Source organism: Tiliqua scincoides, chromosome 4, assembly GCF_035046505.1.
Source record: "Tiliqua scincoides isolate rTilSci1 chromosome 4, rTilSci1.hap2, whole genome shotgun sequence".
In the NCBI taxonomy this organism is placed as follows: Eukaryota; Metazoa; Chordata; class Lepidosauria; order Squamata; family Scincidae; genus Tiliqua; species Tiliqua scincoides.
Window position 1 is genome coordinate 118250264 of NC_089824.1, and position 17829 is coordinate 118268092.

General features: G+C 43.4%; 1 protein-coding gene across 2 annotated transcripts in view; it reads left to right on the forward strand.

The window, feature by feature from the left end:
- The window catches only part of LOC136649750 (hemicentin-1-like), a 180377-nt gene that overhangs the window by 95674 nt on the left and 66874 nt on the right, over positions 1–17829 (forward strand). For both annotated transcript variants that reach the window (XM_066626612.1, XM_066626614.1), the window contains exons 47-56: positions 994–1144; positions 1487–1681; positions 2957–3070; positions 4090–4277; positions 10927–11023; positions 13421–13582; positions 14943–15056; positions 15203–15405; positions 16509–16590; positions 17346–17477. In XM_066626612.1, coding sequence (XP_066482709.1) covers positions 994–1144; positions 1487–1681; positions 2957–3070; positions 4090–4277; positions 10927–11023; positions 13421–13582; positions 14943–15056; positions 15203–15405; positions 16509–16590; positions 17346–17477 — 1438 coding nt within the window. The remainder of the gene's footprint in view (positions 1–993; positions 1145–1486; positions 1682–2956; positions 3071–4089; positions 4278–10926; positions 11024–13420; positions 13583–14942; positions 15057–15202; positions 15406–16508; positions 16591–17345; positions 17478–17829) is intronic.

A 17829-nucleotide genomic window follows, 5' to 3' on the forward strand; every position in this document is an offset into this window, starting at 1 on the left:
TAATTGTGAGGTGGTATACGAGGAACTCTGTCTTTTTACTTGTCTTACAGTTCTGTAATGTGCCTCACTACTTTTTTAGTGTTTTGTACTTATGATATATTCCATATTTTTGCTACCCTAGTTTCCATTAGCACATGAAGTATTGCTCTTGGCTCCTACAGTGTTATAGGTGCTGACATAGGTGCAAATCTCATCAACACAGGATGCTCTAAATCAGTGGTTCTCACACATATAGCACTGGGACCCACTTTTTAGAATGAGAATCTGTCAGGACCAACCGGAAGTGATGTCATGACTGGAAGTGACATCATCCAGCAGGAAAATTTTTAACAATCCTAGACTGAAATTCTTCTCACACTTACCCAGGAGTAAGTCCCATTTACTATCATGGTTAAAAGCATATGCATAGTAGCCTGTTAAAAGTACAGGTCTACAACATTTTCCCAGATGCAGTCACATACCATAGTAGCATCAAGTCTAATATATTAAAAATAAAATATTGACATGAATGAAGACCCATCTGAAATTGGCTCATGACCCACCTAGTGGGTCCTGACGCACAGTTTGAGAAACACTGCTCTAAATTTTTCCAGAGCTGGTTGTTTGGTAAAAGTACTGGGAACTGCATTAATAGAGATATTGTTCTTGTTTCTGTTGGCAAAGCAGAGGAAGCTATAATACAATTGCATTTAAAACAACTTTCTGCATGTAAACAGTCAGAAATAGTGCATTTCATTTGGCTTTGGGTGAAAGTGTAAGGAAAATGTAAACAAATCAATAGTTATTTCAATCCTGCCTTCCATGTGGTCCCAGCACAGCCATGTGTGGTTTTTGATAAACTATCAGTTTTTGCTAGCATGTCAAGTTCTTGGCTGGTCATGCTATACAGTGTTTGATCTGATGGGTCACAAGTGGTGCAGGCCTGATGTATGAAATACCTTCTTTGTATATTCTTTGCAATGTTCATGTCTCTGTTTTGGAATTACATCACAGCCAGTTACATCAGATGATCACATAACAATCCAAGCCAATGGACGCATCCTACAAATAAAGGCAGCTCAGATATCTGACACTGGTCGTTATAGTTGTGTAGCTTCGAATATAGCTGGGGAGGATGAATTGGAGTTTGATGTCAACATCCAAGGTAAAGTGCATGTATAAATGTAATATATTTATTGGGGTTTAAATGTAATATAATTATCACTCCTATTAGTAAAGTGGGTAGTGAATATGCAAATGCATTGGGAGCAAAAATGGGAGGGGTGTTGCCCTTCCTCAGCCTTGGATGTCTTTGGTCCTTCTGAGCCTGGCCAACTTGACCCAAGGCACTTCTCCCCACTTTGGAGCATGGCCGACCATCTTAACTGGGCCTCACACGACACCCTCTTCTGGTGTGGCACTCAGGACAGACAGCCCCCTACCCCTGCTTGCTATGCCACTGTACTATATTGGTAGTGTCTCATTCTTTTCTCTCCATCTGTCACAGTTCCTCCTAGTTTCCGGAAAAGTTGGGAAGCTGGCAACACACTAAATATAGGAAAAGCAGGAGAAACCAAAGATGTGATCATAAACAATCCTCTTTCTCTATATTGTGAGACTAATGCTGTGCCACCCCCAGTACTCACCTGGTACAAGGATGGTCTTCCCCTGAGTTCTAGCAATAAAGTATTGATACTGCCAGGTTTGTATTAAATAGATGGGTTGATTATTTTAATTGATGAATACATTTAGGGTGCAATCCTAACCCACTTTCCAGCACTGTCATAAAGGCAATGCAGCTCTGAGATAAGGGAACAAATATTCCCTTACTTTGAGGAGGACTTGGTGAGTGCCATTCAACTGCAGGATGCAGCACACGTCCCATTGGCGCAGCTATGCCAGTGCTGGAAAGTTGGTTAGGATTTGGGCCTTAACTGATGAATTAGTTCATGTTTGAGGAATTTGTATGTAAATGCAAATAGTTCCTGGTGCAAGAAGTGCAGTGGTGTCACAGGGTCATGCCTGTGGTGGTGTCTCTGATTTTCTCACATGGAATATTCTTGGGATCATGTGTGTTCCAGTTCATGTTTAAGGAAGTTGCATGTGAACCAAGACAACTTTTTACATATTTATTTACAATCTTCAGGAGTTCTTGTTGTCATGGCAGCCCCAAAGAGCAAGGCCTAGGAGAGGGGGGTAAAGGGGGTAATTTGTACCCAGGCCCAGGGTCAAAAGGGGGGCCCAGGAGCCAAAGGAGGGGACCCATACATTTCCTGGGATCTTACGTTTTTCTATCTACTCAGACGTTGCCTGCATGGGATGCTGGGGACACTACAATGACTGGTGATGCCACATGGTTTGGTAGACTTGGGCTCCAGAGACTTTTCCAGGTGTCTCTAACCTCCCCCCACCCTGTTTTGCCCCCCTATGCCTATTTCTGCTTGCCTGTTTCACCCCTCTCCCTTTGCAAAGGGACCCAAAAGAAACTTTGCGCCCCCTGATAAAATTCCTCTCAGAGGCCCTGCCAAAGAGGTCTGTCAGAACTTGATAACCCCAACATATGTGTGAAACTGGGTGACTACTTGTACTTCTGACTCTCACCCTATTTCCTCCATAGACACACAGGCAGCCATGAGCCTGAGGACTTCCACATGCAGGAAAACAAGTTCTCAGAGCTTTTATTTTAGGTAACTAGAAGATCGACCAACCTCTTAAGAAAATGGGTCATTAGGAATACACTGTGGCAGTGCTCAAGGGCCTATGTTTCATCCCAGTTTCTTCTGAATACAGAATAAAACTAAAACTAGAACTAAGTCATAATAGTTTTGGTTCCCTATATACTTTAGCAATTCACATCTGGATTTCTCTATAGTTAACAAAAAGCATCCCCTTAGCTATGCTATCTGAGCCCCCAAACTACATAATGTTGTGACGTAGGGACATGTTTTAAAGTGGGTCCTCTTTGTTTTTCTTCCAGGTGGTCGTGTATTGCAGATTCCACGGGCTCAGAGTGAAGACGCTGGGCAGTATACGTGTGTGGCCATAAATGAAGCTGGAGAGGATTCCATCCAATATGATGTCAGCGTGCTTTGTGAGCCCACTTTAAATGGCTTCATTTTAGAAATATTCCCTTTTAGGTAGTGAAGGGGGCATCCTGTAAGTTTTAAAAAGAATAAGAAAGTTGTTTATCATTGTTGATGAAAATATAGCATATTTGTACCCCACCTTTCTAAACATAAATAGTAAGAACTAGGCCTGTGTATGCTGATTATATCATCTATGTGTGCCAGGACCTACAGACTCCCAGATAGACTGAGCAACAGGGACCAGGCTTTCTCTGCTGTTCTTGTTTTAAATTTTTGATGTAGTAGAGTTAAAGGTTAACAACCCTGAAGCTATGTTTTCAGACTGATGAGCCAATTCAGCAGAGGACTTTGTGTTTTGAAGTATTGAACAGCATTTGGTATGCCCTTAATTACTCCATAAGATAGCAGTAGTGGTAGTAGTAACAACCAGTAACACTATTTTAACAGCTCAATCCTGTATAAACTCCTTGTCCCCATTGATGGAGCTATGCATTGTGCTGAGCACACACTGCATTGTGCTGAGAGGGGGCAGTCCCAGAGGTCTTCTCTGAGTCAGGGGACATTTGTTCTCTTGCCCAAGGGTAAGCCGCTGCTTGAATGCGTCTGCGCAGAACTGTGCCTCTGATTTTGCTGGTGAAGGTCTAAGTGGACCCAGGAAGGTGGACTGAGGGTTGGAAGGGGGATGAGATATTGGTGATGCTGCTACCGTCAATATTGGCCCCTTCCTAGTCTTGTCACATACCCCTCCCTTCCCTGGTCTCCTTCCTGTTCCTCCCCTTTCCCATCCTGTTCCGGCAACTTTCTTTTATCACTGAAGAAGGAAAGGCACCCCTCTTTAAAAAACTAATCATACAAGAGTTATATATGGTAGCTTCAGTTTCGCAAATACCATTTAGCAAAACTGTTTATATTTCTTTGCAAAAAAAAAAAGTTGATGTTCATCTTTAGTTTTGCCTTCCATGCAGCAATCCACATGTAGAAAAGACTGCGTAACTTCTTGTCTTAACATTTGTATTCTCTCTAGTGCCTCCATCCATTAATGGAGCCAATGGTGACAAACCCGAAGAAGTGACGGTGCTTTTGAACAAGATGACGGTGATGGAATGTGTGGCAAATGGCAGCCCTGCTCCAAGTGTGACCTGGCAGAAAGATGGTCAGCTCTTAGTTGAAGATTCTCATCACAGATTATTAGCCAGTGGAAGAACACTTCAGGTAACAGTGAAGGTGCTTTGCTTCCAATAAGGATGGTGAACTGGTGGCCAGCAGGCTGGATTCAGCCCCTGGAGTAACTTCATCTGGCCCTGGTAGCTCTTCTTTTAGATATCTTGTAATTTAGGTATGAGGAATAAAATGTTTACTGGTGATTTTACTTGTAAGGAAAAGAGTTTAATTTTTTCAAGTTATAACTCTGAAATCATGTTATAACTTTGAAGTCAGCAAGATAGTGCTGACTCTATGAACATGACCATCTATGAAAGGATCGGTTTGTGTGGCAAAACATATTTCCAGTCTCTGGAAAATGGAGTGGCTCAAGGGAAAACAGAACTTTCATGTTTTTGCCCAAGTATGGGTGGCTTCCTTGGTCCCAGTTTATTTTCCCCTAGCCCAAACCTCTGTGGCACTTTAATTCTTATGTTCACTGTATTATGTTCACATTATTATGTGAACTGTAATCATTTTTTTTCCACTATCCTTTTTCTAATTCACTTCCCCACTAACCTGTTTATTCCAATGCATTTTTACCTTCGACATAGTGATGCCTATACTCCTTCTTATTGGCTTCTCCCAGTGGTGTAGCTAAGCCATTTGCTGCCCAGTGCAAAGAACATTTTGTAGCCCCGCCCCCCCGCAACAAAATCAAATTTAATTAATTAAATTGGGTCTTTTTTATTTGTTAAAGTGAGTGAAAAATGTGAGTTAATATTTTGAAAAAGCAAGGACGTTGAAAGCTAGGAAAGTCATAAGTTGTATGAATTAAAACTGTTATTATTTATTTATTTATTTATTTAATTAATTGACTGATTGATTGATTAATTAATTAATTAATTAATTTTTTGTCCCGCTTTTCTTCTGAGGGGCATCCAAAGTGGCTTACAACAATTTAAATATTTATACTAAAATAAAACTGTAAAATGCAAAGTGAAAAAAGCAGCAAGCAATCACAGGCATAATGGATGAACACACAAGCACATAAAATACAGTAATCAATAAATCATAAAACCATCAATAAAAGCAGCAGGTGTCAGGTGCTAAAGAAGACTAAAATCAGAAGGCTTGCTGAAATGGAAATGTTCTTAGAGATCACTGGAGGCTTCTAAAAAGGGAAAAACCAAAGGGACCCTCTGTCAAACCATCACCCCTCTTACTTCTGTAAGTGACCACTAATCTAAGAGGCTTATCTAATTTAGGCTGAAATCCTAACCTCACTTTCCTGGGAGTAAGTCCCATTGAAATCAATAGGACTTACTTCTGAGTAGACCTGGTTAGGATTGTGCCCTGAGAGCCCAATCCTGTGCCTGTCTATCAGAAGTAAGTCCCACTATAGTCAATTGAGCTTACTTCCAGGCAAGTGTGTATATACAGTTTGAGAGGTGCAGGGGACTGAAGACAATCATAAAAGACAGCAGCTTACCTTTAGGAACGGGAATAGAATAAGGATCGATGAATTACAAATAAATGATGAGATGCTGATTATTACTAAGAGGCCAGGCCAGGCCTGCTCTGGGTGCTAAGTGCTGCTCAGTGCTCCCACTGCAGCTCACCTTGCTTGCCTTGCCTGCTCCCCTCTTCAGGTTCCTGTGCAGGGAACTCATCACAGTCAGCCAGCCAGCCACCTGAGAACCCAATCCTGTATGATTATATGCCTCTGGGGCATAAGTCATGGGTGTGTCCTCGGTGCAAGGAGCTCCAGGCTCTCAGGGAACACCTCCGCTCCCTTGAAGCCTTGGTGGCCGACCTGGAGAAGCGCAGGCAGCCAGAGGAGGACCGTGGGGAGACTTCCGGGGACGATCAGGCTTCGTCCCAACCTCAGGCGTGCAGCTCCTCGGCTGCCCGGGTGGGAAGTCTCGGGACTGGAGGACGTCATCCTGGAGAGGAGGGAAACAATCCCCTAGGGGGGATCCCTTCTCCAGGGGATGGGCCCGTATCCGAGCGCACTCGGGATACTCCTCGGCGGGAGGGGGGTCGGGGGCTTCTTGTAGTGGGGGATTCGATTATTAGAAACATAGAGAGGGGGGTTTGCGACGGATGTGAGGACCGCATGGTGACTTGCCTGCCTGGTGCGAAGGTTGCGGACATCACTTCTCGTCTAGACAGGCTAGTAGACAGTGCTGGGGGAGAGGTAGCGGCTGTGGTGCATGTCGGCACCAACGACGTGGGCAAGTGTAGCTGGGAGGTCCTGGAGGCCAAATTTAGGCTTTTAGGCAGGAAGCTGAAAGCCAGGACCTCAAAGGTAGCGTTCTCTGAAGTGCTACCTGTTCCACGCGCAGGGCCAGCTAGGCAGGCGGAGATCAGGGGTCTCAATGTGTGGATGAGACGGTGGTGTAGGGAGGAGGGGTTTAGATTCGTTAGGCACTGGGGAACGTTTTGGGACAAGCGGGGCCTGTACAAGAGGGACGGGCTCCATTTGAACCAGAATGGAACCAGACTGCTGGCGCATAACATTAAAAAGGTGGCAGAGCAGCTTTTAAACTGATCCCTGGGGGAAGGCCGACAGGAGCCGAGGGGCATCCGGTTCGGGACTCCTCATCCCTATGGGATGAGGATGGGGAGGTTAGAGAACAACAAGACAAAGGCAGGGTAGGAGAAGAAATTGGGAAAGGTAGGGTGATGGGATGTGATAGACGGTTTGGCACAATGAGAGGATGCGGGGACAAAGGAGCGAATAAGCAGCCCATCCTGGGGCATTCCGTGTATAAATGCTTTTATGCGAATGCCCGAAGTCTACGAGCAAAGGTGGGAGAACTGGAATGTCTGGTGACAAGGGAAAATATTGACATAGTGGGCATAACGGAAACCTGGTGGAATGCGGAGAATCAGTGGGATACCGCAATCCCGGGCTATAAACTCTACAGGAGGGACAGGCAGGGGCGTGTTGGAGGTGGGGTGGCCCTTTATGTTAAGGAAGGGATAGAATCCAGCAAAGTAGAGATTGAAGGTGGGTCCGACTCCACCGTAGAATCTCTGTGGGTTAAATTACCAGGCTTGTGCAGCAATGTAATACTGGGGGTGTGCTATCGTCCTCCAGACCAGAAATCTGATGGGGACCTTGAAATGAGGAAACAGATCAGGGAGGTGACAAGGAAGGACAGGGTTGTAATCATGGGGGACTTCAATTATCCTCATATTGACTGGGTCAATTTGTGTTCTGGTCATGATAAGGAAACCGGATTTCTTGACGTGCTAAATGACTGTGGCTTAGATCAGCTAGTCAAGGAGCCCACCAGAGGACAGGTGACTCTGGATTTAATTTTGTGCGGTACGCAGGACCTGGTTAGAGATGTAAACGTTACTGAGCCATTGGGGAACAGTGATCATGCTGCGATACGTTTTGACGTGCACGTTGGGGGAAGAATACCAGGCAAATCTCTAACAAAAACCCTTGACTTCCGACGGGCGGACTTCCCTCAAATGAGGAGGCTGGTTAGAAGGAGGTTGAAAGGGAGGGTAAAAAGAGTCCAGTCTCTCCAGAGTGCATGGAGGCTGCTTAAAACAACAGTAATAGAGGCCCAGCAGAGGTGTATACCGCAAAGAAAGAAGGGTTCCACTAAATCCAGGAGGGTGCCCGCATGGCTAACCAGCCAAGTTAGAGAGGCTGTGAAAGGCAAGGAAGCTTCCTTCCGTAAATGGAAGTCTTGCCCTGATGAAGAGAATAAAAAGGAACATAAACTGTGGCAAAAGAAATGTAAGAAGGTGATAGGGGAGGCCAAGCGAGACTATGAGGAACGCATGGCCAGCAACATTAAGGGGAATAATAAAAGCTTCTTCAAATATGTTAGAAGCAGGAAACCCGCCAGAGAAGCGGTTGGCCCTCTGGATGGTGAGGGAGGGAAAGGGGAGATAAAAGGAGACTTAGAGATGGCAGAGAAATTAAATGAGTTCTTTGCATCTGTCTTCACGGCAGAAGACCTCGGGCAGATACCGCTGCCCGAACGGCCCCTCCTGACCGAGGAGTTAAGTCAGATAGAGGTTAAAAGAGAAGATGTTTCAGACCTCATTGATAAATTAAAGATCAATAAGTCACCGGGCCCTGATGGCATACACCCAAGGGTTATTAAGGAATTGAAGAATGAAGTTGCAGATCTCTTGACTAAGGTATGCAACTTGTCCCTCAAAACGGCCACGGTACCAGAAGATTGGAGGATAGCAAATGTCACGCCTATTTTTAAAAAGGGAAAGAGGGGGGACCCGGGAAACTATAGGCCGGTCAGCCTAACATCCATACCGGGTAAGATGGTGGAATGCCTCATCAAAGATAGGATCTCAAAACACATAGATGAACAGGCCTTGCTGAGGGAGAGTCAGCATGGCTTCTGTAAGGGTAAGTCTTGCCTCACAAACCTTATAGAATTCTTTGAAAAGGTCAACAGGCATGTGGATGCGGGAGAACCCGTGGACATTATATATCTGGACTTTCAGAAGGCATTTGACACGGTCCCTCACCAAAGGCTACTGAAAAAACTCCACAGTCAGGGAATTAGAGGACAGGTCCTCTCGTGGATTGAGAACTGGTTGGAGGCCAGGAAGCAGAGAGTGGGTGTCAATGGGCAATTTTCACAATGGAGAGAGGTGAAAAGCGGTGTGCCCCAAGGATCTGTCCTGGGACCGGTGCTTTTCAACCTCTTCATAAATGACCTGGAGACAGGGCTGAGCAGTGAAGTGGCTAAGTTTGCAGACGACACCAAACTTTTCCGAGTGGTGAAGACCAGAAGTGATTGTGAGGAGCTCCAGAAGGATCTCTCCAGACTGGCAGAATGGGCAGCAAAATGGCAGATGCGCTTCAATGTCAGTAAGTGTAAAGTCATGCACATTGGGGCAAAAAATCAAAACTTTAGATATAGGCTGATGGGTTCTGAGCTGTCTGTGACAGATCAGGAGAGAGATCTTGGGGTGGTGGTGGACAGGTCGATGAAAGTATCGACCCAATGTGCGGCGGCAGTGAAGAAGGCCAATTCTATGCTTGGGATCATTAGGAAGGGTATTGAGAACAAAACGGCTAATATTATAATGCCGTTGTACAAATCGATGGTAAGGCCACACCTGGAGTATTGTGTCCAGTTCTGGTCGCCGCATCTCAAAAAAGACATAGTGGAAATGGAAAAGGTGCAAAAGAGAGCGACTAAGCTGATTACGGGGCTGGGGCACCTTCCTTATGAGGAAAGGCTACGGCGTTTGGGCCTCTTCAGCCTAGAAAAGAGACGCTTGAGGGGGGACATGATTGAGACATACAAAATTATGCAGGGGATGGACAGAGTAGATAGGGAGATGCTCTTTACACTCTCACATAATACCAGAACCAGGGGACATCCACTAAAATTGAGTGTTGGGCGGGTTAGGACAGACAAAAGAAAATATTTCTTTACTCAGCGCGTGGTCGGTCTGTGGAACTCCTTGCCACAGGATGTGGTGCTGGCGTCTAGCCTAGACGCCTTTAAAAGGGGATTGGACGAGTTTCTGGAGGAAAAATCCATTATGGGGTACAAGCCATGATGTGTATGCGCAACCTCCTGATTTTAGGAATGGGTTAAGTCAGAATGCCAGATGTAGGGGAGAGCACCAGGACGAGGTCTCTTGTTATCTGGTGTGCTCCCTGGGGCATTTGGTGGGCCGCTGTGAGATACAGGAAGCTGGACTAGATGGGCCTATGGCCTGATCCAGTGGGGCTGTTCTTATGTTCTTATGTTCTTATGTGCATGCCTACTTGGAAGTAAGTCCCATTATAGTCAGTGGGGCTTACTCCCAGGAAAGCGTGCATATGATTGCAGCCTTAGAGCTCAATCCTATGCATGCCTACTTGGAAGTAAGTTCCATTATAGTCAATGGGGATTACTCCCAGGTAAGTGTGGGCAACTTAGATTGGGCTGCAGTTGTAGGTGCGCAGGGGCTTAACTGTTGCCCCCTCCCCCGCAGGTTCATGTGCTCATCCCAGCTCTGAATGGCAGGTTACTAGCTTTTCCCTCCCACCGGGACAATGTTTAGAGGGGAAGATTGTGGGGCCCAAGTCCACAGGACTGTTGCCCCCCATCTCCTCTCCCCTGCTGCGTGCCTGCAGCAGCCTCTCTCCTGTGAGCCTTGCAGCAGCCAGATAGTCTCATGCGGGCATTGCTGCCCTCACATTGTAGCCCCCTCCGTAGCCTGTGCATTGTAGCCCCCCAACCCTGTAACTCGGTGCATTTGTTATCCCCTGCACCCTCTTAGCTACGCCACTCCGCTCCCTTCCCAGGTCCATTATCTGAAGCATGCATTCACGTGAGCAGAATGTTAGCATGCCTTGTTTCCCGACATTTACAATCAATTGCAGAGATATGATAAAATGCTCCCCATCACCTGAGCAGGTGATTCTCTCTCCACATGGCCATATGTGCACCGTTGCATCACTATTCACCTAAAGAATAACTTTGTTCCTTGTCCTAGCACTAGTAATGATTTTCTTTGAGATTTTTGGACGGAAACATGCAGACAAGGAACTCAATACAGTACTAGAGTACCTGTTTTCACAATTGTGACATTAATTTGCTATAGAGTTGTTATGATCAGAGTATGACTGGAGAGCTACACTATTTTAACATTTATTTGGTATATTTGATGACAGATTTATTGAAAATGAACATCCCATTCTAATATCTTCATCTTTTCTCTTTAGATTCTCAGTTCTCAAATAACAGACATAGGCAGGTATGTCTGTGTGGTGGAGAATACAGCGGGAAGTGCTAAAAAATATTTTAATCTTAATGTTCATGGTAAGTTTACTATTTTCTGATATTGCTTGCATCCAATCAAGGGGCGATTTAATACAAAAAAATCTCCTCTTGTGTTTTATTGTGTATTTACAGAAATCAGAATGTATTACATTTTCCCTAGCTGAGTATTAAAGTACAGTACATTGAGGTTTTGGTTCACTGAGATACTAATGCATGTTCTAACAAAGAGCCTCTTTTCCCCTGAACCCAGTCCTTGGGGAACCTCTTTAGGACACAATCCTAAACCACTTTCCAGCACTGGCATAGCTGTGCCAATGGGGCATATGCTGCATCCTGCAGTTAGGGAGCAGTCATGGAGGCCTCCTCAAGGAAAGGCAATGTTTGTTCCCTTACCCCTGAGTTGTATTGCCCTTAAGTCAGTGCTGGAAAGTTGGTTAGGACTGTGGCCAAAGATGAACATCCAACAGTTGAAAGAAGCTGTGCTTGGCAGGGCAGTATGGAGAGCTCTCACCTATAAAGTCATCAAGAGTTGGACACAAATGAATGGATAAACCTACCTACCAAGAAATAGTGGCAGCACATCTAACTATGCACTCTTGCCCTAGAATTTATCAGTGTCTTGACATCATATAATGTTTCTCTACTTCTGTTCCACATTGCTGGTTGCTACTCAGGGTGGTGAAATCTAGAATTTCGTCTGTGAATTCTACACTCAGCTATATGTTTAGAGATAACATCTAGTTTGGCCCTTAATGTTTGACATTGACAGCCAATTCCCTCCTTTTTAAAGGCCTATGTATAGTTTCAAATGAAGAAATATCTTTATTTCAGCTCCATCTCTCTCTGAAAAATTATTTATGTGGGAAATTAATCCTTGGCTAGAACTTCCTTTGAAAAACAGTACAGAGGATCTTCCCAAGAAGGGCCACACAGCTTGTGGTTCTTATGCAAAAAGCATTATTGTCATTCACTGGCATGAGATATTGTCCTTTATTGCCAAGGAATGAAGCATTTCCAGCAGTTTCTTCCTGCTCTTAAAAAGTGGTTACTTTTCTAAATGAGGGATAAAGCAAAGTAATGCTGCTGGGAAAAGGAAGGGGAATGCATACTGCATTCAGTAAAATATCCAGTTATATCCAAAGCTTTTGAAGTGTGTTGGATTTCTTTGCCCCTGTTACACTCTCTCTCTCTCTCTCTCTCTCTCTCTCCATTCTCTCCTGATGTCTTCAAATCCCATGGCTTTCAATTATACTATATGTTGATGGTGCCCAGGTGTACCTCTCTACCACCTCCTCCTCCTCCTCGCAGTCTAGTCCTACATCTCTGCCTGCTTATGTCTGATACAGTCATTTAGATATCCCAATCCATCTCAAATGTAGTACGTCCAAGACTTACTTATTTCTCCCTCCAAGCCTTCCTTTCTTCAGACACTCTCCATATCAGTTGACACCACCAGTGTTATTCATGCAGTTGACCCGGCATTCAGCCTTGGCTTTATCTTCTATTCTTCTCTCTCCTTTTGCTCCCCACATTTGATCAGTTACCAAACTGTTGTTCAGCCTCTCTGTATTAGAAAACTCTGTCCATTCCTCCCAATCCCCTCTCCTTACACTCTGGTTCTTACTGTGGTCATCTGTTGCCTTAACTACTACAGCCTTATTCTCTCTAGTTTCCTACTGCATGTATCAGTCAACTCACCTGCACCCAAAACTTTGATGTCACCTTTTATGCTTCTTGGGCTATGTGATGCCCTTCCTCATTTCTTTTTACTACCTTTCTACTACCCTTTATGTATACAGTACAAACTCCTTGACCTTATACGTATTTGAAACTGTCCATATTCAAGCCCCATCCTATGTTTCTTATTACTGTGAACCCTCACTTTACAATGGTAATCTGTTCTGGAGACACCACTGTATTGTGAAAACATTGGAATGTGAACTCAATATCACCTTGTTTTTTGGTCATTCATTTCAAGACCTTGAATGTTGAAGTTTCTGCCACAGAATTAAGCTATTTCCCTCTCTAAAAGATGATTTTAAAAGGTGCCTACTACACTCTTTAGGGGCCATGGCTATCAGTTTACACAATGTTGTAATTATAAAACACACAAGGCTGTATCCGTCCCTCTTTACATATAGCCACAATATTTAAACTGCTGCTGGCTGAGGTGCTACCCAACACTTGCATTCACACAGTTGATTAGCTTATTTATCACTCATCAGATCCTATTGATACAGTTGTGAGCCCATTGTAAAGTGAATCTTGTTTGTATTGGGAACCTTGTTTTGTTATGGAGAAGCCATTGTAAAGTTATTTGATTGTAATGTAAACCCACTGTAAAATGGGGGTCCACTGTATATCGCTCATGACCTCTGCTTCTCCAGCTTTACTACTCTCAGCTGCCCAGATTTGGACTTGCTTTTCTTTCTACAGTTCCTCCAAGTATTGTTGGCATCAATCCTGAGAATTTGACTGTGGTGGTAAATAACTTCATCTCCTTGACTTGTGAGGTCACTGGCTTTCCACCTCCTGATATCAGCTGGCTCAAGGACAGCAAACCGATCAACTTGAATGCACATGCTCTTATTGTGCCTGGTGAGCAAGCATTATGAATGTTTTCTTTGAAGCATTTCTTTTCCCTCTGTCTTAACAAGACTGACAAGAAAAGCAGACAGGGCCAAATGGATGTTTGTATTGGTTTGGTAATTGCTGTAGTGCCAGTAATAAATTTGGCATAACCTTACATTGATACCATTTGGAGGGAAACACTGATTCTTAAAAATTTCCATGGAACCAGATCAAACTGAAAGGAAAATGTAATGGTTTGCAACAGCCAATTGGGCAGCTAATATTGCCGTGTTGCTTTATGTTTATAAGATGAATCCTTTTAATTTTACCATCAGAAAGAAGGAGAACAAACAATAGTTTTGTCAGAACAGATGCTACACAGCCATAACAAATAGCTGCTGTTAATTATTGGTGTGTATTGGATATGACAGTGGTTTGGGGTTCACTTCCATTTTTCCCTGGAAATTTGGACAGATTCCCCAAAACCAGCCTAAAAATTCTGTACCTAGTTTCAGGATACTTCAAAGCACTAGTAGCTGAATATAGTGATTTTTATCTACATGTGGATTTGCTACCCACAGGTATGCTTATCCTTATAGGATTGCCACCTACCTCTCAGTATTCACGGGGTGTTCTCGGCTATCCACAGTCTCCACACCATCCATGGCCATCCTGAAGTATCTGTGGCATCAGGAAGGCAGTGAAAATCTTAAAAATAACGTCTGCTGACATTCTGAAGTTTCCCACAATCATTTTAAAGTGCTCCAGTTTAAAGTGAGTGCCACTTTGAAGGTCTCCACTGCCTTGCTGAGGGTCTCCACTGCAGGCAGGTACCCATCCCCCTAGCTCCATTGATCCCATAAGATCTGTGACCCCATTAGATCAGTGACCCATAAGATCTGCGGATTTGATATCTGCTGGGGTTTCCAGGAACCTAACATCCATGGATACCAATTACTGATTGTGTTTGTTCAGTCCGGTTGCGTGAAAATCTGTTCCCCAGTGTTCTTTTGAACCTTTTGTTCAAGAATCCATTCTTATTCTTGAGCCTCCCAAAGTTGAACTAAGATTCAGGTGGTGATACTTGCTCATTCTAGCCTTTGAGTCATTCCAGTGAAAACTGAAGGAAATGAGGAAGACCATATGATGACATAACATATTTTAAAGCCAATTAGAGACTCTAAAGAAGTTGGAAATGCAAGAGGACACTGTGATGAGAGACAATCGTATGTCTCTCAAATGACAATCTCACTTGTGACAAACAGTGTTGTTTTTCTCTAGCCCTTTTTGTTGTTCTGTACAAAATTTATTTCTAAAAAACTATCTAAATGTTTTGGCAATTAAATAATCCATTCGAAATGGTTTTGTCATTCTTGCATAATTTCAGGTGGTCGTACACTGCAGATTGCTCGGGCCCGGCTGTTGGACGGTGGAGAATACATTTGCATAGCTAGAAACAGTGCTGGGGAAAGCAGCAGGAGGAGTATCCTTACTGTTTATGGTGTGTTTCCACATCTTTAAAATGAAAGAATATTGAAGATGACAAAAAGTTAACATCTAGTAATGCCTCTAAGGTTGCCATTCTTCCTGCTGGCAAAAGTCAAAGAAAGTAATATTTCTTATGTGTGTTTCCCACCCACCCCCAAGTTCCTCCTAGCATTAAGGACCACAGCGGCACAGCTCTTGCAGTAGTAAATGTGCGAGTGGGAATGCCAGTGACATTAGAGTGCGAATCCAATGCTGTTCCACCTCCCGTCATCACCTGGTACAAGAACGGGCGCATGATCACAGAATCATCTAATGTGAAGATTGTTGCAGGTGGACAAATGCTGCATATTGTGACTGCTGAGGTATATAAATATACCCTATTTCTTCATTTACTTTTAAATTTGTAGCTCATCTGCCACCTTGGCAGGGCCTTGAGGCTGGTGTATGACAACCCTAATTAAAATCACTGAAATGAGTCATTAAAACACAGCGGACAGATAAAATCTGTATTCATTTAGCTAGCCTACATTTCGCTGGCCTGCATTTAGCTATGCAGCCTATTAGCCCTTGAAAACGTTTTTGAAAAACATTATTTTAAATGCTATTTATAATACTAAAGGAGAGTATCTAATGCACCCCCATAGGTAATTTTCTGTTTGTCACACCATCATAAAAAGTCTGGTTTACACATTCGCTTTGTGGGCTCATTGTACCTTGTGGGGATGGAATTACAGGCACTGTCTTCAGTGATTGCTGTTATTCTAGAAGGGAATCCCAGAAGGTGATTGATATTGAGAGACTAATGTTCTCATGGCTTTTGCCTTGTGGAGTGCTGCAAGGTTCCCTCCTGTCTGCCTTGCTTTTTAATGGCAATCTGAAACCTCTGTGTAAGACTCTTTCAGTATGCTGATGCCATCCAGCTCTGTTTTTCTTTTCTATTTTCTGATCCCAGGGAGGTAGCGAGATTGATAAATTGGTACCTGTTCTTGGTGCAAGAATAGATATACGTAGAGAAAAAACTTAATCCAGATGAGGTGGAATTCTGATGCTAACGCACATCTCCTTCCTATACCTGAACTGAGTGGCTATCCAACACTAGTACTTCTAGTCAGGGAATCTGGGAGTGGGAGAGAATGAACAGCCTGGTTTGGATAGCACTGCTCTTCCCTTGCAGATAGGCAGCTTGGGGTTCTCCTGGACCAGCTCTCTCTTTGGATACACAGTGCCATCTTTGGATGGCAACAGTGACCACGCACACTTTTCAATATCTTTGCCAGGTTTGCCAGTTGCAGCTTTTTCTAGAGAAGGTGGACCTGGTATTTGTTCAACACCCATTTGTGGTCATTTTAGCAACAGTAACAAAAACAAACAAAAAAACCTATAAGCAAGGCTCATTTTTAGATCTAAAAGTTCTAATACTTTCAGCACTATTGTGCTAATCCTTTTTTTTTCCTTATGCTTTCAGGTATCTGATACAGGCCAGTATGTATGTAAAGCCATAAATATTGCAGGACGTGATGACAAAAATTTCCATCTTAACGTTCATGGTAAGGTTTCAGTTTTTAGGTTTTAGTTTTTAGCTTCTTGTTCCAGTCTTTTTGATTCTAGTTTTTTTTGTGTTTTTTTTGATGTTTAGTTTTCAGTTTTAATACTTAGTTATTTTAGCTTCAAGTGTGGTTTTGGTTTTTAGTTTTGTTTTTTTAAGACTTTTTAAGCTTGGTTTTAGTTTTTAGTTTTAGCTTTTTAGGTTGAGTTTTAGTTGTTATTTCTAGTTTTCAGTTTTTAACTTAGTTTTAGTGTAGTGATTGTTAGGCCCCCCCCCTTCAGGATTGGTTTAGCTCATAAGGTAAAAAAGCTAGACCATGGCACTCATCCCGAAAAACTGTTTATAGTTCAATATGGACTCCAGCCATGAAAGCCTTAGCATGTTCATGGTAAGCATATGACTGTATGAGCTTTCAGTGGCAAACATTAGACTGACATGTACTAGGCTTTGACTGCAATCTTATTGCACTTACTTGAGAATAAACTGAACTCAACAGGACTTACTGCTAAATAAATTTGCATAGGATTGCACTATTCGTTAATCAGACTCCATATAGGATACAAGTCTCTTTTATTCTGGGCTCTGGCCTTCTGGGGTTTTCCTTTGCTGTTTCTAGTGACTGGATAGTAAAGAGCAGGGGTGAGCTGGGAAAAGGTAGGGGGCCCAGAATTGGGGCCCCTGTCTAGAGCATCTCCTGGGACAGCCATGGTCCTCTCAGTAATTTTGTGTGTGTACTGCTGCTGTTCTCATCCACAGTTCCACCCAGCATTGAAGGTCCTGAGCAAGAGTGGGTCAATGAAACCATCAGTAACCCCGTGACCTTGACATGTGATGCTACTGGAATTCCTCCTCCAACTATCACATGGCTCAGGAATGGGAAGCCACTCGGTAACATATTCCTCATATCATCATCTATTGTTATATAAATTACCTGTTCAGTTTTTCAAGGAGTAATGGAATAAATTAATGGAATAAATTCAAGCATGGAATAAATACTCCAGCCAAACCCAGAAGGGCCAAATGACTATAAGATCACAAATTAAATGCATTTTTTCTCTCTCCTTTTATTTTCTGCAGTCAGTTATAATGGGAGACGGGTTAGGATTTGGCAGGCTGTGCTGTTTGTGAACCCACCCCTGTCCCAAGCCCAGCCCACCCTCCTCTCTGCCCATCTCTTCAGATTGAAATAAATGAAACCAGCTTGAAATAAATGGAAGATTCTGTAATTTTTTAATATTAA